At 64.0% G+C, this 21774-nt stretch overlaps 1 protein-coding gene across 1 annotated transcript; it reads right to left on the bottom strand.

The window, feature by feature from the left end:
• Positions 1 to 17: 17 nt before the first annotated feature.
• KDM6B (lysine demethylase 6B) lies at positions 18 to 21512 on the bottom strand. Its single transcript, XM_072032218.1, has 15 exons — positions 21369 to 21512; positions 13472 to 13560; positions 12363 to 12515; positions 10348 to 10474; positions 9411 to 9516; positions 7328 to 7533; positions 6723 to 6787; positions 6504 to 6572; positions 5160 to 5308; positions 4959 to 5073; positions 4696 to 4883; positions 3893 to 4034; positions 3611 to 3737; positions 2458 to 2628; positions 18 to 1496 (listed from the first exon to the last, which is right to left on the bottom strand). Exons 1-15 carry the CDS (start codon positions 21510 to 21512, stop codon positions 1473 to 1475), a joined length of 1875 nt encoding a protein of 624 aa, XP_071888319.1. The 3' UTR covers positions 18 to 1472.
• Positions 21513 to 21774: the final 262 nt, after the last annotated feature.

The raw sequence follows: 21774 nt of genomic DNA, 5'->3' as shown, positions 1-21774 counted from the left end.
AAAATCGGAGCCGTCCGGGCTGTGCGAGTTAATTTAATCTCAGGTACAAAATAGCTTCTGTGGCCGCAAGGGGGGGGGGGCAAGGCGGGGGGGGCACCCCCAGCCCCCCCCCCTCCCCCGACCCTCAATAAAACACCAGGGCCGTGGGGGGGGGAGGGGGGACAGGGGAGGGAAGGGGGGGAGATGGGAGGAGGGGGGGGGGGACACGGGGTGGGGGGGTCCGGGGTGGCCGCAGGGCCCAGCACCATGGTGGGGGGGTGGGGGGGGCACCCAGGTCATGGGGGGGGAGGAGGGGGGGGCGCGGGTTTTGGGACCCCCCCCCCCAGGTCAGGACACTGGGTCGCTGCAGCCCCCCCCTCTTCCCCCCCCCAAAAAAGACACAGCCCCTCCCCCACACTCACACACCTCCCCCCCCCCCCCCCGGGGACCCCCGGCCCGACCCCCCCCCAATAAATAAAGCGCCCCCCCCACACACACACTTCGCGTATAAATTAAAAAAGAGGCAGAAAAAGGTCATTTACAAAAAAAGGGGAAAAAAAAGAGGCTTCGGGAAGGGGGGGGGGGGCGCACCCCAAGTTGTCCCCCCCCGCTGGGGGGGGGTCCCGCTGCCCCCCCCCACCTTTTGGGGAGGGGTTGCACAGGCGGCCCCCCTCCCCTTTGCACCATGGTTTGGGGGAGCCCTGGGGAGGGGGACACCCCCCTTGTGGACCTGAGCCCCCCCCAGGGGGCGGGGGGGGACCCCAAAATGCCTCCACCCCCCTCGGGGCCCCCCCCGGCCCGGACCCGTAGTGAGGGGGTGGCTGGTTTGGGGGGGGCCCCCCCGGGGCGAGTTTTTGGTTGAAATTTGGGGAAGGGTCCAGCAAAGCCCCCCCCCAAGCGCCCACCCCCAGCACCCCCTTAATGCTGTGGGGGGGGCGCGGGCCCCCCCTCCCAGGGCCCCCCCTGAGTCATGGGGGGCAGCGGGACCCCCCCAGAGATACGGGAGGGGGGGGGCACTGAGACCCCCCCTTCCAAGAGATGGGGGGGGGCCATGGAGACCCCCCCCAATGTGTGGGGGGGGCGGTGGGGACCACACAGGGACCCCCAAATCAGGAGGGGGGGGTGCAGGAAGAGCCCCCCCATCCCCCCCCAGGTTTTGAGGGGGAATTGTTCATTTTTATAAATCGATATTTCTGTAAAAAACATTAAGTTTCGCGTCTGCCCCCCCCCCCTCAAAAAAAATCCCCCCCCCAGCACCCCGAGTCCCCGCTGCGTCCGTCCGTCCGTCCGTCTGTCCGGGCCCCCCCCGGCCCGGTGCTGCTCTTCAGAGTGCGGAGAGGGGGGGGCGAGAAGATGTGGGAGGGGGGGAGGCCAATTTTGGGGCGATTTCCCCATGAATAAATAAAAAGTGTTCGGGGTGGGGGCCGGGGGGGGCGTCCCCGTGTCCCCATCCCTGTCACGGGCGCCCAGGAACCCCCTGGGCCGGGCAGGGCTCATCTGGAGCTGGGCGACGCCACCTGCAAGGGACCCGGCGTCAGGGGGGGGCACCCCCATAGGGACCCCCCCCCCACCACCACCGCCACTACCCCTGGGGACACGGGGAAAGGGGGGGACACACGGGAAGGGGCGGCCCCGGGGGGCGGGGGTCCCAAGGGTGTCCCCGTGTTGGTGACCCCATAGTGGGGGTCCCGTAATGGAGGTCCCTTGGGTGGCCCCATAGTGGTGGTCCCATAGTGGTGGTCCCATGGGTGGCCCCAAGTTGGGTGACCCCAAGTTGGGTGTCCTCATCCCTGTTGGGTGGCCCTAGGTTGGGTGTCCCCATGCTGGGGGTCCCATGGGTGGTGTCCCCATGCTGGGTGACCCCATGTTGGGCATCCCTATGGGTGACCCCAAGTTGAGTGACCCCATGCTGGTGGTCCCTTGGGTGTCCCAATAATGGGTGACCCCCCCCCAGTCGTGGTGTCCCCATGCTGGTGGTCCCATGGGTGACCCCAAGTTGGTCATCCCCTTGTTGGGTGACCCCAAGTTGAGTGACCCCACGTTGGGTGTCCCCATGGGTGACCCCAGGTTGGTCACCCCGATGTTGGGTGTCCCCATGCTGGCGATCCTATGGGTGACCCCAAGGTGGGTGACCCCATGTTGGGTGACCCCCATGGGTGGTCCCAGGTTGGTCACCCCCATGCTGTGTGTCCCCAGGTTGGGTGTCCCCATTTTGGGCATCCCCGTGTAGGTGATCCCATGGGTGTCCCCATTCTGGGTGTCTCCATGCTGGTGGTCCCATGGGTGACCCCAGGTTGGTCATCCCCATGTTGGGTGTCCCCAGGTTGGTCATGCCCTTGTTGTGTGTCCCCATGGGTAACCCCAAGTTGGTCACCCCGATGTTGGGCGTCCCCATGCTGGTGATCCCATGATCCCGGGGGTGTCCCCGCGTTGGGCCTGTGGGTGCCCCTACCCCCGGGGCCGTCCCCGCGCGCTCACCAGGGTGAAGCCGTCGTAGATCTGCATCAGCTCCTCGGTCTTGTACTGCTCGAGGACGACGACGCCGTGCAGGGCCCCGCTGCGGCGCCGGGCGCAGCCCTCGCAGTGCACCAGGTAGGTGTTGCGCCCGCCGGTCTCGCTCGTCACGAAGAGGATGTTGAACACCTCCACCTGCGGCACACGGCTCAGCGGTGGTGCTCCCGGGTGCGGCCCCCCCACCCGCCGTCGCCTTTCGGTTTGCACCCGGGGCCGGTCCCGGTCACCCACGATGAGGCCATGCAAAAGCCATGGCCAAGGCAATGCCACGGCTGTGACTGGGTCAAGACCGTGGTCAAGACCATCACCAAGACCAGAACCAAGACAACGGCAAGACCATGACCAAGCAATGGCCAAGACAGTGGCCAAAACCAGAACCAAGACAATGGCCAAGACCAGGACCAGGACCAAGACCAAGCTGTTGCTGTGGCCATGACCACACCGAGACCATGTAAAGATCACAGCGAAGCACAAGCCAATGCCATGGCCATGACCACGTCAAGACCGTGGTCAAGACCAAACCAAAACCGTGGCTATGACCATGCCAAGACCACTCAGAGACCATGGTCAAGTCTAAGTCAGTGTCACGGCCAAGACCACGCTCAACACCAAGAGAACGCCGTGGCCACAGCATGCCAAGACCATGTAAAATCCATGGCCAACACCAGGACCAAGCCCAAGCCATTGCCGTGGCCATCACCATGCCAAGACCACATAAAGACCGTGGCTAATACCAAGCCAATGCCATGGCCGTGATGACAAAGATGATGGTCATGACTAAACCAAAACCATAGCCATCACCACGCCAAGACCATACAGAGACTGTGGCCAAGGCTAAGCCAAAGCCATGGCCATGACCATGCCAAGATCACAGTCAAGCCCAAGCCAATGCCATGGGCATATCCATGTCAAAACCATGACCAAGACCAAGCCAAAGCCATGGCCATGACCACGTCAAAACCATGGCCAAGTGCAAGCCAACTCCATGGGCATGACCACATCAAAACTATAGCCAAGTCCACAGCCTGACTGTGACCAAGACCACGGCCAAGACCACTCCAAGGCCATGCCAAGACCACGCCCAGCCCCAGTCCCCCCGGCCCCCACCAGCACTCACGTCGCACTCGTTGCAGTAGTACGCCGGCTCGTCCTTCACCCGTCCCTGGTAGGCGATCTTCTTGCCGGCGCGGACCAAGCTCTCGCGCTGCACCTGGCAGTGCTTGATGGACTGCATCAGGCAGTACCTGCAACGGCCAGCACCGCATGGCCACATGCGTCAGCCACCACCCCGTGGCGACGGGGACGTCCCCGTCCCCCCGTCCTGCGGCGGTGTCAGCCCTGGCGTGGCCCCGTCCTTGTCCCCAGGGTGGCCCCAGCCCCACCGCGCCCCTGCGCTCACTTGATCATCTTGTAGAGGTCGGGGTCGCTGATCTTGACAGTGCGGGCGACGTTCCAGGAGACGTGGATCATGGGCACGATGGACTTGACGTTCTTCACCTCGTTCCACTCATAGCGCTCCAGCGCCAGCTGGTACTGGTAGGCTATGGGGACAGCAGGGACGTCACGGGTGTCCCCCGGCCACACCGTGTCACCCTTAGGGCTGTGTCCCCAGCCATGTCCCACCCCCATGGTGTGGCACTCGTGTCCCCACTGCACCCTCACTGTGTTCCCGTTGCATCCCCGTTGTGTCCCCATAGTATCCCCATCGTGTTCCTTTTGTGTCCCCATCGCACCCCCGTTGTCCTCCACTGCACCCCCACTGTGTCCCTGTTTTGTCTCCATCATTTCTCTGTTGCATCCCCCTTCCATCCTCATTGCACCCCCATTGTTACCCCATTGTGTCCCCATTGTACCCCTATTGCATCCTCATTGTATCCCCGTTGTGTCCCCATTCTGTCCCTGCTGTTATTTCTCTATTGCATCCCCACTGTTCCCCCATTTTGTCCCCGTTGTGTCCCCATTGTACCCCCGTTGTGTCCCCAACATTTCCCTGTTACACCCCCCTTCTATCCTCACTGCAACCCCATTGTGTTCCCATTGTTTCCACGTTGTGTTGTCGCTGTTTCTCTATTGCATCCCCATTGTTCCCCCATTGTTCCCCCATTGTTCCCCCGTTGTGTCCCCGTTCTGTCCCCACTCTGTCCCCATTGCATCCCCACCATCACCCCACCAGCAAAGCGCCCCGGTCCCCGCGCCCCGTACCGGTGAGGGGCCCGACGTTCCAGGCGATGTTGTTGCACCAGCCGGTGGCCTGCACCCAGTGCACGGTGCCGGCGTTGATCCACACCAGGTCGCCGGGGCGCTGGATGAAGCGGTACACGGGGATGTTGGAGCGGTACAGGTCCTCCAGGATGGGCCACCACGAGCCCGTCAGGTAGTCCACGCCGTGCCTGCGACACAGACGGGGTCACACGGTGCCACTGCTGTCACTGCTGTCACCGCTCTCCCCCAAGCCCTGCCCTCACTTGTCGCAGAAGGCGGAGATGGTCTCCCAGTAGTGCTCGTGCACCGCGAACCACTCGCAGTCCCCGGGCCCGATGTTGATGTTGACGGAGCAGAAGTTGTTGTTCTCCTGGTGGCCTGGGGGGGACACGGGACCAGCGGCGGTGTCACCCCCCCGCAGCCCGCACGGCCCCCCGTGCCCCCCGCCCCGCGGCCCCGCTCACCGGGTGTGCGGCTGCCTGGCACCTTCATGTAGAGCTGGACGGTGTTCATGCCCAGGATGGTGTGGCCCACGTGGCTCAGCATGTTGCCCGTGGAGGAGACCCGCATGAAGGCCGGCAGCTTCAGCAGCTCCTGCAGCTGCGGCTTCCACCTGGACGGGGACACATGGGACGGTCACCCATGGGATGGTCACCCATGGGTTAGTCAACCATTGCATGGTCAGTCCTGGGATAGTCAACCATTGGATGGTCAGCCATGGGGTGGTCAATCATCGGATGGTCAACCACTGGATGGTCAACCCTTGGATGGTCAACCATGGGGTGGTCAATCATCGGATGGTCAACCACTGGATGGTCAACCATTGGATGGTCAACCATTGGATGGTCAACTATTGGATGATCAACCATGGGACAGTTACCCATGAGATGGCTGTCCATGGGATGATCAACCATGGGATGGTCAGCCATGGGATGGTCGCCAGCAGGCAGTCAACCATTGGATGGACAACTACTGGATGATCAGCCATGAGGTGGTCACCCATGGGATGGTCAACCATTGGATGGTCAATCATTGGATGGTCAACCACTGGATGGTCAGCCATTGGATGGTCAGCCATGAGGTGGTCACCCATGGGCCTGTCAACCACTGGACAGTCAACTATGGGCTGATCAGCCGTGGGATGGTCAATCATTGGATGGTCAACTACTGGATGGTCAACTATTGGATGATCAACCATGGGATGGTCAACCATGGGATGGTCGCCAGCAGGCAGTCAACCATTGGATGGACAACTACTGGATGATCAGCCATGAGGTGGTCACCCATGGGATGGTCACCCATGGGATGGTCAACCATGGGACAGTCAAATGTTGGAGGGTCAACTCTTAGGTGGTCAACCATTGGGTTGTCAACTACTGGATGGTCAGCCCACAGGTTGGTCAGACATTGGGATGGTCACCCGTGGGAAGGTGACCCACTGGACAGCCAGCCATTGGATGGTCAACCATGGGATGATCAGCCGTGGGACGGTCAACCATTGGGTGGTCAACCATTGTATGATCGGCTATTGGATGGGATGGTCACCCACTGGATGGTCACCCACGGGATGGTCACCCTTGGGATGGTCAACTACTGGATGGTCACCTACTGGATGGTCACCCACGGGATGGTCACCTACTGGATGGTCAACCATGGGATGGTCACCCATTGGACAATCACCTATGAGAGTCACTCTTGGGATGGCCACCCTTGGGATGCTCGACCATTGGATGCTCCTCCACAGGTCACCCACAGGTGCCCGTCACCCCCAGCGCGGTCCCCCCCTCACCCATGGGTGCCCCCCTCACCTCTTAGCATCCGAGAGGTCGATGTTGGTCCCGAACTTGATGATCTGGTGGGACTTCTGGTCGGGGTTGCTGCGGGGCGCAGGGGTTACGGGGGGGACGCGGCACGTCCCCGAGCCGGGGTCCCCCCACTGACGCCCCGGGGACGCCCTGGGGACACCCCGGGGACGCCTCGGGGCCAGCGCCCGCCCTCGGTGTCGGGGGACCCCCGGGTGGCCCCACCTGGGGGGGGTCTCCGTGGTGCTGTCGGGCTCCTCCGCCTCCTCGTCCTCGCTGTCCTTGTCCTCCTGGCGGGGAACGTCTCGTTAGCGGGGAACACGGGAAGGGGGTACAGGGGGGACCCCACGTCCCCAAGTCCCCCTCCAGATGTCCCCCACATCACCCCTGCCCTCCACATCCCCCCGTGTCCCCATGTCCCCCTCACCCTGAGTGTCCCCACATCCCCCTGCACCCCATGTCCCCCCCAAACCCTGTGTCCCCACGTCCTCCCACGTCCCCCTGCTCCCCCATACCCCCCACGTCCCCCTGTACCCCCCACGTCCCCACATCCCCCCATACCCCCAATGTCCCCCCACGTCCCCCTGTACCCCCCATGTCCCCTGCACCCCCATACCCCCCATGTCCCCCCATACCTCCCATGTCCCCCTGTAACCCCCTATGTCCCCATGTCCCCCTGTACCCCCCACGTCCCCACATCCCCCCATACCCCCATGTCCCCCTATACCCTCACCATCCCCCCACGTCCCCCATGTCCCCCCATGCCCCCAATGTCCCCACATCCCCCACCCCCCCACACCCCCCCCCGTGCCCCCCCTGCGCCCGCCGACCTGCAGGGACTCCTGGAAGGAGGAGGCCTGGTACTGGGCGTACTTGGCGATGGTGGTGTGCGAGCGGCTGCTCTCGCAGGGCCACACCTGGCGCGTCCCCGACAGGTCCCAGTTCTCGTCCGAGGGCTGCTGCACCTGCGTGCGCACCTCCACCGCGTGCTCCCCGCTCGCCTCCACCAGCGTCTTGGTGCTGAACAGCCCCAGGTCTGCGGGGACGGCAGCGGCCGCTCGGACCCCGCACCGCGGGAGGGGGGCGCAGGGGGGTGGGGGGCGCGGGGAGGGCAGGGGGATACGGGGACATGGGGACATGGGGATGAGGGACATGAGAACATTGGGATATGGGGACATTGGGATGAGGGGCAAGAGAACACTGGGATATGGGGACAAGGGACATGGGGACATTGGGACATGGGGACACAGGGACACGAGGGCATTGGGATGAGGGGCATGGACACAAGGGACAGGGGGACATGGGGACAGGAGATGTGGGGACATGGGGATGAGGGACGTGAGGACATTGGGATATGGGGATGAGGGATGTGGGGACATGGGACATGGGACATATGGACATGGGGACACGGGGACATGGGGACGTGGGGACATGGAGACAAGGGACATGGGGACACAGGGACACGGGGGCATTGGGATGAGGGGCATGGACACAAGGGACAGGGGGACATGGGGACAGGAGATGTGGGGACATGGGGATGAGGGACGTGAGAACATACGGATATGGGGACAAGGGACGTGGGTATGTGGGACATGGGGACATGGGGACACAGGGACATGGAGACATAGGGACAGGAGATGTGGGGACATTGGGATGAGAACATAAGAACATTGGGATATGGGGACAAGGGACATGGGGATGTGGGGACATGGGGACACAGAAACATGGGGGCATTGGGATGACGGGCATGGACACAAGGGATGTGGGGACACAGGGACATGGGGACACAGGACATGAGAACATGGGGACAAGAGATGTGGGGACATTGGGATGAGGGAAATGGACACAAGGGACATGGGGACGAGGGACATGGAGATATGGGGACACAGGGATGAGGGGCATGAGAACATTGGGATGCAGGGACAAGGGACACAGGGACAGGATGGGGACACGGGGACAAGAGACACGGAAGCAGGTACGTGCAGGGGATGGGGACAAGGGACACAAGTGTGCAAGGGACAGGGGGCAAAGGAGTGCGCGTGCGCATGGGACAGGGACATGGGGACATGGGGACATGGGGACACGGCAGCTCGTACATGCATGGAGGGGACACGGGGACAGGACAGGGACAGGATGGGGACATGGGGACAAAGTGTCCCCGTGCAAAGCATCCCTGTGCAAAGTGTCCCCATGTGATTGTCCCCGTGCCACTGTCCCTGTGCAAAGCGTCCCCATGCAAAGTGTCCCTGTGCTGGCATCCCTGTGCCACTGTCCCCATGCAGAGTGTCCCTGTGCCATTGTCCCTGTGTCACTGTCCCCACGTAATTGTCCCTGTCCCCGTGCCACTGTCCCCATGCAAAGTGCCCCTGTGTCACTGTCCTTGGGTAATTGTCCCCATGCAACGGTCCCCATGCCATTGTCCCCGTTCCAGTATCCCCGCGCCACTGTCCCCATGCAACGTGTCCCCATGCAACGTGTCCCTGTGTCACTGTCCCCATGTCATTGTCCCTGTCCCCATGCCACCGCCCCCATGCAAAGTGTCCCTGTGTCACTGTCCTCGTCTAATTGTCCCCATGGAATTGTCCCCGTGCAACACGTCCCCGTGCCACTGTCCCTGTGTAATTGTCCCTGTCCCTGTGTCCCCGTCCCCATGCAAAGTGTCCCCATGTCACTGTCCTTGTCTAATTGTCCCCATGGAATTGTCCCCGTGCAACGTGTCCCCATGCCACTGTCCCTGTGTCATTGTCCCCGTCCCGGTGTCCCCGTCCCCGTCCCGGTGTCCCCGTCCCAGTGTCCCCATCCCGGTGTCCCTGTCCCCATCCCGGTGTCCCCGTCCCGGTGTCCCCATCCCGGTGTCCCCGTCCCAGTGTCCCCGTCCCGGTGTCCCCGTCCCGGTGTCCCCATGTCACTCACTGAGGCGCAGGGACCCGGCCAGCCCGCGGATGACGGTGATGGGGTTCTTGGGGTCGGTGCAGAACTGCAGCAGGACGGGCGAGAAGGCGTCGCGCTTGCTCTCCAGCTGTGGGCGGGGCCAGTCAGCGCCGGGCAGCCAATCACGGCCCGACAACGCTGCCACGCCCACACCCTCAACCAATGGGGAAGCCCCGGGGCGGGGCTCCGCGATACCCCCGCCCGCCCGGCGGCCAATCAGATGGGGGACCCCGGGGAGACGCCCGGCCGCTGGCCAATCGGCACGGGGGTGGCTGGGAGGATCTGGCCGGGAGCCAATCAGAGCGGGGATTCCCTGGGAAACGCCCGCCCGTGGGCCAATCAGCATGGGGATACCCTGGGAAACACCCAGCTGTCGGCCAATCAGGGCAGAGATTCCCTGGGAAACGCCCAGTCATGGACCAATCAGAGTGGGGATTCCCTGGGAAACGCCCGCCCATTGACCAACCAGGGCAGAGATGCCCTGGGAAACACCTGGCCATGGGCCAATCAGGACGGGGATGCCTGGGAAATACCCAGCTATGGACCAATCAGGATGGGGATGCCCTGGGAAACGCCCAATCATAGACCAATCAGGACAGGGATGCCCTGGGAACACCCAGTTGTGGACCAATCAGGGTGGAGATGCCCTAGGAAACACCTGCCTGTGAACCAATCAGGGCAGGGGTACCTAGTAAACACCTGGCCATGGGCCAATCAGGATGGGGATACCCTGAGAAACACCCAGCTGTGGACCAATCAGCACGGGGATGCCTGGGAAATGCCCAACGATGGACCAATCAGGGCAGGGATACCCTGGGAAACGCCCAATCATGGACCAATCAGGGCAAGGATGCCCTGGGACACGCCCGCCCGCTGACCAATGAGGGCGGGGCGCCCCCGGGGCCGGCCAATGACTCACGTAGATGCTGGGGGTGGGCGGGCTGAGCTTGTCGCGGGGCAGCTTCTCCTGCGAGTCGATGCGCGGCTTCACTGACTGCGCCGGGGACAGGTAGGACTCCCGGAACGGGCCCGGCAGGCGCGCCTGCCTGGGGGCGGGGCAGGGGGCGGGGTCATGGGTGGGGTCACGGGGTCATGGGTGGGGTCACGGGGTCATGGGTGGGGTCACGGGGCATGGATAGGGACATGGGGACATGGGGATGGGGACATGGGGATATAGGGACATGGGGACAGGGATAGGGACACGGGGATAGGGATATGGGGATATAGGGACAATGGGGACAAGGGACATGGGACACGGGGATATGGGGACATGGGGACACAGGATATAGGGACAGGGACATGGGGACACGTGGACATGGGGACAGGGATAGGGACATGGGGACACAGGGATATGGGGGATATGGGGACATGGGGACATGGGACATGGGGATATGAAGATATGGGGACACAGGGATATGGGGACAGGGACATGGGGATGGGGACATAGGGACATGGGGACATGGATAGGGACATGGGAATGGGGACATGGGGACACAGATAGGGACATGGGGACAAGGGACATGGGGACAAGGGACATGGATAGGGACATGGGGACGTGGAGACACAGGGATGTGGATAGGGACACGGGGATAGGGACAGAAGGATGGGGATACAGGGATATGGGGACACGGGGACATGGGGACACAGGATATAGGGACATGGCAACATGGGTAGGGACAAAGGGATGGGGACAGAAGGATGGGGACATGGGGACAGGGGGAGGTGGACAGGGACAGGGGGATGGGGACAGGGGCACATGGGGACAGGGGGATGGGGACAGAAAGATGGGGACAGGGGGACACAAGGACACAAGGACAGGGTCACCCAACGGCCCAGGGGTGGGGGGGGGCCCGCAACATGTGCGAGGCCACGTCCCCACAGAGACCCCACAGAGACCCCAAACAGCCTCCAGAGACCCCACAGAGCCCCTGCAGAGGCCCCCAGCCCCATAAAGGCCCGTGGAGCCTCTGTGGAGCCTCCCTAAAACCTCCCCGCCCCAAAAAGAGCCTCCACAGAACCTCCCTAGGGCCTCCAGGGCCTTCAGAGCCCCCACAAAGCCCCCCAGAGCCCCCATAAAGCCTCCCCAGAGCCTCCCCAGCCCCCCAGAACCTCCACAAAGCCCCCCAGAGCCTCCATCAAGCCTCTGTAGGGCCTCCCCGGCCTCCTAGAGGCCCCATAAACCCCCCTAGAGCCTCTCTAGAGCCTCCCCAGCCCCCTAGAGCCTCCACAGAGCCTTCCTAAATGCCTCTGGAGCCCCCTAGAGCCTCCCCAGCCCCCTTAAATCCTCCCTAGAGCCTCCCCAGCCTCCTAGAGCCTCCATAAATGCCCCTAATGCCCCCTAGAGCGTCCCCAGCCCCCCAAATAGCCTCCATAAAGGCCCCTAGAGCCTCCCCAGCCCCAATAAATCCCCCCTAGAGCCTCCTGAGATCCCAAATAGCCTTCACAGAGACCCTCAGAGCCTCCCTAGGGCCTCCCCAGCCCCTAAAGAGCCTCCACAGAGCCTCCATAAATGCCCCTAGAGCCCCCATAGAGCCTTCCCAGCCTCCAAAGAGACTCTATAAAGGCTCCTAGAGCCTCCCTAGAGCCTCCCCGGACCCCAAAGAGCCTTCACAGAGTGCCCTAGAGCCTCTCTAGAGCCTCCCCAGCCCCCTAGAGCCTCCCTAAATGCCTCTAGAGCCCCCTAGAGCCTCTCTAGAGCCTCCCCTGAGCCTCTAGAACCCCCTAGAGCCTCCCCAGCCCCAATAAATCTCCCCTAGAGCCTCCCCAGACCCCAAAGAGCCTTCACAGAGACCCCCAGAGCCTCCCTAGATCTTCCCAGCCCCCCAGAGCCCCCCTAGAGCCTCTATAGGGCCTCCATAGTCTCCATAAATGCCCCTAGAGCCCCCTAGAGCCTCCCCAGCCCCCCAAATCCCCCCCAGCCCGCCCCGCACTGACTTGCTGGCGCGCACCGACCTCGGCGGCGCTGTGGCTGATGGTGAGCTGGGCCAGGGGGAGGCGCGGGGGCTCCTCCACCTCGGAGGCCACGAAGGTGTCGCGGGCGCCTCCTCCTCCTCCTCCTCCTCCTCCTCCTCCGCCGCCGCTCTCCACCTTCACCAGGCGGATCTTCAGCTCCCGGGGGGGGCCCTCGCTCAGCGCCCGCAGCTTCAGCAGCTCGGCCGCGCTCGGTGGTGGCGGCGGCGGAGGCGGCGGCGGAGGCGGCGGAGGCGAGGCCGAGGTGGAGGCCGCCTCGGGAGGGTCCTCAGCGGGGGTCTGGGGGTCGAGGGAGGCCGGGGGGGTCTTGCGCGGAGGCCGCTGCTGCTGCTGGTGGTGCTGGTGGTGGTGGTGGTGGTGGTGGTGGTGGCGGCGGCGGGGGCGAGCCTCCCGCTCGCGGGGGGGCCGCCGAGGCCGGGGAGGGGGCCGGGGCTGGGGAGGGGGCGATGATGATGATGATGATGATGGCGGAGAGGGGAGGAAGAGGACGAGGACGGGGAGGGAGAAGGCCGAGCCGCCGAGCGCCCCGCTTGCTCCGCCAGCGTCTCGCAGGCGCGGCTGATCTCCTCCAGCGCCTCCGACTCCGATATTGGGGGGGGGGTGGTGGTGGTGGTGGGGGGGGGGTCCCTCGTGCCGCCCCACCTTTCCCCGGCCCCAGCCCGGCGGTGAGGTAGCGACTTGGGGGGCCGGGGGGGCCAAGGGAAGGGGGGGGGGGGCGCCGACCGCTTTGAGCCCCCCCGGCTCGGCTGCTGCCCCCCCCAGGGCGGAGGCCAGCGAGTGGAGGAGGCTGGAGGAGGATGGAGGGGGGGGCGCGGGGGGGGGCTCGTCCCGCTTGCCAAAAGGGTAAAGGCGGGGGGGTTCCGGGGGGTCCGGCCCGGGGGGGGCCCCGAAAACGGGCACCTTGGGGCGGGCGGGGGGGGCCGGGGAGAGGGGGAGGGAGGGGGGCAGCGACCTGAGGGGGGGGAAGAGGAGGGGGAAGGGGAGGGGGAGGGGGGGGGGAGGCGGCGGGGGGCGGGGGGGGGGAGGCGGGGGGGGGCCGGGGGAGGGGGGGGGCGTCGCAGGGGCCCCCCCGCTCGTCCTCCTCCTGGCGGATGGACTCGTCCAGCATGCGCATGATGGTGGCCAGCCCGTCCGGGAGGATTTTGGCGAATTCGGGGGGCTCCTCGAATTGGTCGTCCAGGGGGGGGGCCCCGAAATCGAACAGGCGCCGGGGGGGGGCAGGAGGAGGTTGAGGAGGGGGGGGGCCGGGGGCCGGGCTGGCGGCGGTGGCCCGGGGAGGTTGTGGGGGGGGCGCGGGGGGGGGCTCGGTCTTTGGCTGGGCGGCCCAATGAGGGGGGGGGCAGGGGGGGGCTGGGTGGGGGCCGGGGGGGGCGGGGGGGGTGCCGGGGGGGGGAGTTCCTGAGGTTTCGGGGAGGCCCTGGCGGAGGGGGGGCGGGGGGGGAGGTGGGGGGGGGGTCCCCAGCCAGAAGGCTGGGGGGGGGGCGAGGAGGAGGAACTGGGGGGGGGAGGGGGGGTGGGGGGGGCGGCCGGGGGCTCCGGGCCCCCCCTGCTGGTGGTGGGCTGGGGGAAAGGGGGGGGGGTCGGCGGCGGCCCCCCCCAAAAAGGAGGGGGTCCAGAGGGGCTGGGGGGGGGGCCCGGCCCCCCCGGCGTCCTTCAGCCAGGGCAGGGGGGCCGGGGCTCGGGGCCGGGGGGCAGCAGGGGAGGACGGGGGGGGGCGGGGGGGGGCACGCTGGAACGCCCCCGGCCCCGGTGGCTCCGGGGGTTGGTGACGGTCGGGAACCTGCGGGAGAATTATTGGGGGGGGGGCGGGGGGGGGGGGCAGGGAGGTGAGGGTCTGGCACGGCCCCCCCGGCCTTGTGCCCCCCCACCTTGTCCCCATGCACCCCATAATCCCCCCATACCCCCCCATAACTGCTCCCCCACCCCCATTAACACCCCCCCTAAAATCCCCCCAGAACCCCCCCGTAACTCCACAGCCCCAAAACTGCCCCCCATAACCCCCGTAAGTGCCCCCCCATAGCCCCATAACCCCCCCAATCCCCCCATAATCCCCTCAAGCCCCCCCCATACCCCCATAACGCCCCGCATACCCCCCCACAACCTCCCCACCCCCCATAATTCCCCCCATAACCCCCCTTAACCCCCCCACAACACCCCACCCACCCCATAGCCCCCCAGCCCCCCATAACCTCCCCAACCCCCTTAACCTCCCCATAACCCCGCAATAACCCCCCCACAGCCCCCCATAACCCCCCCATAACCCCCCCAACCCCATAACCCCCCCATAACCCCTCCAACCCCATAACTCCCCCAATAACCCTCCCATAACCCCCCTGCCCCCCCACAACCCTCCCACCCCCATAATCCCCCCATAACCCCCCCGTAACCCCACTAACCCCATACCCCCCCCCCCATGACCGTCCCAAACCCATAACCCCCCCATAACCCCCCCACAGCCCCTCAACTGCAAACCCCCCTATAACCTCCCTTAACGCCCCCCCAACCTCCACAAACCCATAACCCCCCAATAACCCCCCCCAACCCCATAACCCCCCCATAACCCCCCCTTAACCCCCCCCAACCCCATAACCCCCCAATAACCCCCCCTCAACCCCCCCAACCCCATAACCCCCCCATAACCCCAACCCCATAACCCCCCCCAACCCCCCCGACCCAATTACCCCCCCATAACCCCCCCTTAACCCCAACCCCATAAGCCCCCCTTAACCCCCCCAACCCCATAACCCCCCCCCACCCCCCCGACCCCATAACCCCCCCATAACCCCCCCTTAACCCCCCCAACCCCATAACCCCCCAATAACCCCCCCTTAACCCCCCCAACCCCATAACCCTCCCATAACCCCCCAACCCCCCAACCCCCTAACCCCCCAACCCCAACCCCACAACTACTCCCCCCATAACCCCCCCTAACCCCACAACCCCATAACCCCCCCAACCCCCCTAACCCCATAACCCCCCATCACCCCATAACCCCCCCTAACCCCCCAACCCCATAACCCCCTATCACTCCTCCTATAATCCCCCCTAACCCCCCAACCCCATAACACCACCCCCCAACCCCCCAACCCCAATACCCCCATAACCCCCCCAACCCCCAACCCCCATAACCCCCCCATAACCCCCCCTAACCCCGACCCCCATAACCCCCCCCCCAACCCCCCCTAGCCCCCATAACCCCCCAACCCCCCCATCCTCCCTCGCCGCCGGCCGTGCCCCCCGGCCAGTGTTGGTGGTGGTGGCGGCGGGGGGGCGGGGGCGCCGTGGGCGCCGCAGGCGGTGGCTGCTGGTGACAGGCTCAGAGCAGGGCCCGGGCAGCTCCTGGGCGGCCAGGCTGGGGGAGCCGGAGGCGGCGGGGGCGCGGGGCAGGCGGCCTTCCCCCAAAGGGACCGGGGGTGGGGACACGGAGGAGGGGCCACAGGGCTGGGATTCTGCTCCGGGGGGGCAAAAAGGAGATCTGGGGGGGGGGGGCAATGGAGGGGGTGGGATGAGAATGGGGGGGGGGGCATGAGGGGGTGGGGGGGTGTGGGGGGTAATGGGGGGTGGGGGGCGGGAGGGAGTATCGGGGACATGAGGGGGTGGGAGGGGGGCATTGGGGGGGCAATGGGGGTAGTGGGGGCCACGGGGGGTATGGGGGACATAGGGGGTAGTGGGGGGGCGTGGGGGGGGCGTGGGGGAGTAGTGGGGGACATGGGGGGGTTATGGGGGGACAGTGGGGGGGTAGGGGGAGTGGGGGGGGGGCATGGGGACAATGGGGTGCATGGGTGTGTGGGGAGCTGGGGAGGGTTGTGGGAGGGGTAGGGAGATGGGGGTGTATGGGGACGGAGACATGGGACATAGAGGGAGCGGAGGAGGTTGTGGTGGTGGGGGTTGGGGCCATAGGGGGGCCATGGGGAGGGTATGGCGGGGGGTTGGGGAGGGTGAGCCGAGGTCATGGAGAGAGAGCGTACCTGTCCCCGGTCGGGCGGCCAACCTGCGCTCGGCCAGGGGGCACCGGAGAACCCACCGACTGGCGGGAGGGATGGGGGCCCAGAGAGCTGGGGAGCGGAGGAGGCAGCTCAGGAGCCCACCCCCACACCTCATGCCCCCACCCCCCTGGCCAGCTCAGTGCCCCCTTAACACACCAGCCCTCTGGTGCCCCTGGCCCCCTTACTGCCCCCAACCCCTTCATGCCCCCAACCCCCTCAGCCCCCTTCATGCCCCCTAATGCCCCCACCCCATTGGTGCCCCAGCCCACCATGTTGACACCCCCTTCATCCCCCTAGACCCCATATACCCCTTAGACCCCCCTTAAAGACTCCCATTAGACCCCACTCATGCCCCCTTAATGCCCCCTCCCACCCCATAATAGTTTCCATGATGTCCCCATTCAATGCCCCCTTAATGCCCCCATGGAATCCATTCCCCTGCCTGCCTTAATGCCCTTTCATGCCTTCATGCCCCTTCATCCCCCTCCATTCAATCTCCCCCATTCCCCCTTGATGCCCCCCCATCCTGCCCCATCATGCCCCACTGCCTGAGTGTCCTCCTCCTCTTGGCCTATGAGCAGCTCATCAGGGAGCAGAGCCAGAGCTGGCTGCACAGGCGGGAGGTGGAGGAGGCCGACGGTTGTCCAACTGGGCCCGAGTCTGGGCAGGGACACGTCTGGGGGGAGGGCGGGGATGGGTGGCCAGCCGATGACACCCCATGACCCCACATCCCATCCCAATCCCCATCCCTTATGCCCCATCCCATCCCCTTTATGCCCCATCCCCATCCCCTTATGCCCCCTATGCCCAATCCCCATCCCCATCCCCTTTATGCCCCATCCCCATTCCCCATGCCCCCCATGCCCCCATGTCCCCAATGCTTCCCCCATCCTCCCCATCCCTCATCCCCATATCCCCATCCCCCCATCCCCCCACATCCCCCATACCCCCCCATCCCCATATCCACCACCCCCTCAAGATGGGGCCAGGGTTTCCAGCCTTCTGCAGGAGGGGAGCAGCTCGGTCTTGGCCCGGGAGAGCAGCCGTCGGTCCAGAGCTGGTGGGAGAAAGGGTGAGACGGGGTAGAAGCCTACCCCCTGATCCCATGTCCCATGGTTCCCATCACCATGACCCCATGACCCCATCACCCCATGACCCCATAACCCCATCCCATCCCCATGACCCCATCACATATCCCCATGACCCTATGACCCCACTGCCTCACCCTATGCCATAACCTCATGACCCCGTGACCCCATATCCCCATGACCCATACATCACCCCCTATCCCCATGACCCCATAACCCCGTACCCCATATCCCCATGACCCACAACCCCATACCCTCACCCTATCTATAACCCCATACCCCATAACCCCATCCCCGTGACCCCATATACCCCATGCCCCACAACCCCATACCCTCACCCTGTCCTGACCCCATAACCCTGACCCCATAACCCCATGACCCCATCCCCCAACCCCCGGACCCCATACCACTGACCCCTGCCTGACCCCATACCCCGTGACCCCATATCCCATGACCCCATAACCCCATCTGCCTGACCCCCTATCCCCCTAACCCCATGACCCCATGACCCCATACCCCATGACCCCAGGACCCCATACCCTGACCCTATGCCTGACCCCACTGACCTAACCCCATGACCCCGTGACCCCATTGCCCCATGACCCCACGACCCCCATACCCTGGACCCTGTGACCCCATAACCCTGGGCACCCGTGACCCCACTGCACTCCCCCAACCCCAAGCCCCATACCCTGACCCTAAGCCTCCCTAACCCCAGACCCCACATCCCCCATGACCCCAGGGCCCTGCACTCAGCCCTCTGCCCTCAGCCCCTCACCCAGTGACCCCACATGCCCCACAACCTCTCCATAACCCCACATACTCCACTGCTTCATGCCCCCACTCCCATACTGCTCATGACCCCCACATAACCCCATGACCTCCCATCCCCCACTCATCCCCATCCCATCACATATCCCCGTGCCCCTCCACTCCCAGCCCACCCTGCCCCACAGCCCCCCACTGCACCCCAGCTGCAGCCTCCTGTGTGCCCCACTCCACCCCCACTGACCCCACACCCCAGTAGCCCCAAATGCTCACCCCATGACCCTGTGCCCGTAGACACAACCCCATACACCTCACATATCCCCAACAATCAACATAGACCCCAATGCCCCATCTCCTCCTGGACTCCTGCAGCCTCCTGGTCAGTGCCCCCATCCCCAGTACCCCATGCCCCTGCCTCTCATCCCATCTGCACCCCAATGCCAACGCCCGTGGCCCTCCCATCCATAACCCCTCCCTCCCATCCTCATGTTCCCCAGCTCCCTGCCCTCGCCACTGTGGCCCATGACCCCATCACCCCAGTGGCCCCAGGCTGTCCCCTCCACAATGTCACCTTGTCCCTCTTGCTGCAGTCCCCCTGTTCCTGCCCCAGCCCCACTGCCACACGGACCCATTCAGCACAATGACCCCATCCCCATAATGCCCATTCCTACCACTTCCCACAATCAGCTCAGCACAATGACCCATTCCCAAGGGTCCCCGGTGCCCCTCCTGCCACCCCTATGCCCTCCGCGGCCCCGGTCTTCCCTCAGGGCCCCTGAGTGGCCCTTCACACACCGTCTCCCTGCTCTGAGCTGCGCGATGGTCCCCAGCTCGGCGCTGCGGCTGGCGGTCGAAGCAGCAGTGATCCTCGCCAACCCCGTCGGCCTCGACCCGGATGGCCAGCCTGGATCGCCTGAGCCCGAGGACCTTCGCCCTCTACAGCCTTGGCGGCCTGCTCAGCCTGCCGATGGTGCCCGGCTGAAGGTCGGCTCGCCGGGAGGACCGCCATGCTGGGCAGAGGGCACCTCGGGGTCGTGCTCGCCTCGTGGAGCTCCCCCAGCTGCTCCAGGGCCCCGCCTCAGCCCGCTCCAGCCGCCCGCCCCGCCCGGCCCTGCCGGGCACGGCCGGAGCGCGGGGGGGCTGGGGGGGGGGTGGAGCGGGAAGGAGGGGTCTGCGGGGGTTGGGGTGACGGAGGGGGGATGGGTGGGGGAAGGGGTAGGAGGTGTGGGGTGTGGGGGGGGTATGGGATTGGGGTGTATGGGGGATATGGGGTCATTGGGGTGCATGGAGTTATGGATGGATGAGTCGATTGGGGTATTGGGTGTATAGGATGATTGGAGTATTGGGTCATTGGGATTGTGTGGGATATGGGTGCATGGGTGGGATTTGGGTAGTTGGATGTGTGGATAGTTAGATGGGATCTGGGTGATTGATGGGGGATATGAGACATGGGGTCATTGGGGGATGTGGGTGTTGATGGGGGATATGAGATATTTGGGTGTGGGGTTTGGGTGCATATGGAGGATGTGGGATATTTGGGGGATGTGGGGTGTATGGGGTCATTGGAGTATATAGGAGGTATGGGGTCATGGATTGGGGTGGTTGAGTTGTATGGGGTCTGTGGATGATTGGGGTGATTGGGAGGTATGGGGTCTGTGTGGGGACATGTGGGTGTATGGGGTAGTTGGGGGTGTATATGGGGGATATGGGGTGTGGGGTGGAGGTATGTGGGAGGGTGTGGGGTGTATATGTGGGGGATATGGGGGTGTATATGAGGTGGGGGGATTTGGGGTGTATGGGGGATATGGGGGTACGGGGTGCAGGACAGTGTGGAGTATGGGGTATATGGGATAGAGATAGGGATGATGGGGGATGTGGGGTGTATGGGGTGATTGGGGTGTGTGGGGGATGCGGGGTCACTGGGGGTCATTTGGGTGATTGGGGGTCAATATGGGGGGATGTGGGGTATATGGGGGATATGGGGGTAGTATGGGGTCATATGGGGGGTATATGGGGGAATGGGGTAGTGGGTTGGGGTGGATATGGGTGATATGGGTGGTTGGGGTCATTGGGGGATATGGGGTGTATGGGTCATTTGGGGGTGTATATGGGGGATATGGGTAGATGGATGGGTGATTGGAGTATATGGGGTATATGGGATGGATAGGATGGTGGTGATGGGGGTATCTGGGGGATATATGGGGTATATGGGTGATTGGGAGTATATGGGGGATATGGGTGGATGATGGGAGATATGGGGGTGTATTTGGGGATATGTGGGGGTGTGTGGGGTCATTGGGGGTAGTTGGGGGTATACGGGGTGGCTTGGGGTCATTGGGAGATATGGGTCCATATGAGGTCATTGGGTCATTTGGGTCATTGGGGTCATTGGGAGATATGGGTGTATGAGGTCATATGGGGTGTCTAGGGTGGAATTGGGATGTATGGAATGGAATGGAATTGAATGGATTAATTTAATATCGAATGGAATTATTCGAATGGATTGGGGTCATTGAATGGAATGGAATGGACTCGAATGGATTGGAATGGAATCATCGGGGTGATATGGGGGATATGGGGTATTGGGGTAGTATGGGGGATTGGGGGTTATTGGGGTCATATGGGGGTGCATATGGGAGATATGGGGTGGTATGGGGTACATGGGGTGCATATGGGGTCATATGGGGGAGTATGGGGGTGTGTATGGGGGATATGGGGTGTATGGGGTCACTGGGGTGTATGGGGGATATGGGATCATTGGGGTCATTGGGGGATATGGGGTGTATGGGGGATATGGGGTCATTAGGGTCTTTGGGGTCATTGGGAGATATGGGGTATTGGGGTGTATGGAGTCATTGGGGTCATTGGGGTATTTGGGAGATATGGGGTGTATGGGGGATATGGGGTGTATGGGGGATATGGGGTATATGGGGTCGTTGGGGTATTTGGGGTTATAAGGGTTATTGGGGCATTTGGGGTATTTGGTGTTATTGGGGTGTCTGGGGTCATTGGGGTTTATTGGGTCATTGGGTTATTTGGGGTCACTGGGGGATATGGGGTCATTGGGGTTATTTGGGGTCACTGGGGGATATGGGGTCATTGGGGCATATGAGATCATTGGGTTGTACAGGGTCATTAGGATATTTGAGGTTATTGGGGTGTATGGCGTCATTGGGGTATTTGGGGTCATTGTGGTGCATGGGGTCATTGGGGTATTTGGGGTCACTGGGGTATTTGGGGTCATTGGGGTATTTGGGGTCATTGGGGTGCATGGGGTATATGAGGTGTATGGGGTCATTAGGATCCTGGGGGATGGAGGGGGCTATGGGGTGGTCTAGGGGGTGGGAGGATCTATGGGGTAAGGGGTTGGGGGGGGGGTTAAGGAGGTTTAGGGGGATTGGGGGGACGGGGTTGATGTTGGAGTGGGGGGCAATGTATGGGGTGGGGGAGAGCTATGGGACAGGGGGAGACCTATGGGGTGGGGGGACCCTATATATGGGGTGGGGGGACCCCAGTGGGGCAGGGAGAGCCCCA

Source organism: Anas platyrhynchos, chromosome 37 (genome assembly GCF_047663525.1).
Source record: "Anas platyrhynchos isolate ZD024472 breed Pekin duck chromosome 37, IASCAAS_PekinDuck_T2T, whole genome shotgun sequence".
NCBI classification, from domain to species: domain Eukaryota; kingdom Metazoa; phylum Chordata; class Aves; order Anseriformes; family Anatidae; genus Anas; species Anas platyrhynchos.
Note: the sequence above shows the minus strand (reverse complement) of the source record. Positions and strands in the feature narration are given on the sequence as shown.

Bases quoted from the DNA above. Each gene is read 5' to 3' on its own strand.
- KDM6B (XM_072032218.1), bottom strand. From the start codon at position 21,512: ATGCACCCCAATGACCCCAAATACCCCAATGACCCCAAATACCCCAGT. The intron at 2,629-3,610 runs GTGAGTGCTGGT...CGTGTGCCGCAG, and splicing joins ACTACTGCAACGAGTGCGAC to GTGGAGGTGTTCAACATCCT. The intron at 1,497-2,457 runs GTGAGCGCGCGG...GGTCCCTTGCAG, and splicing joins TCTACGACGGCTTCACCCTG to GTGGCGTCGCCCAGCTCCAG.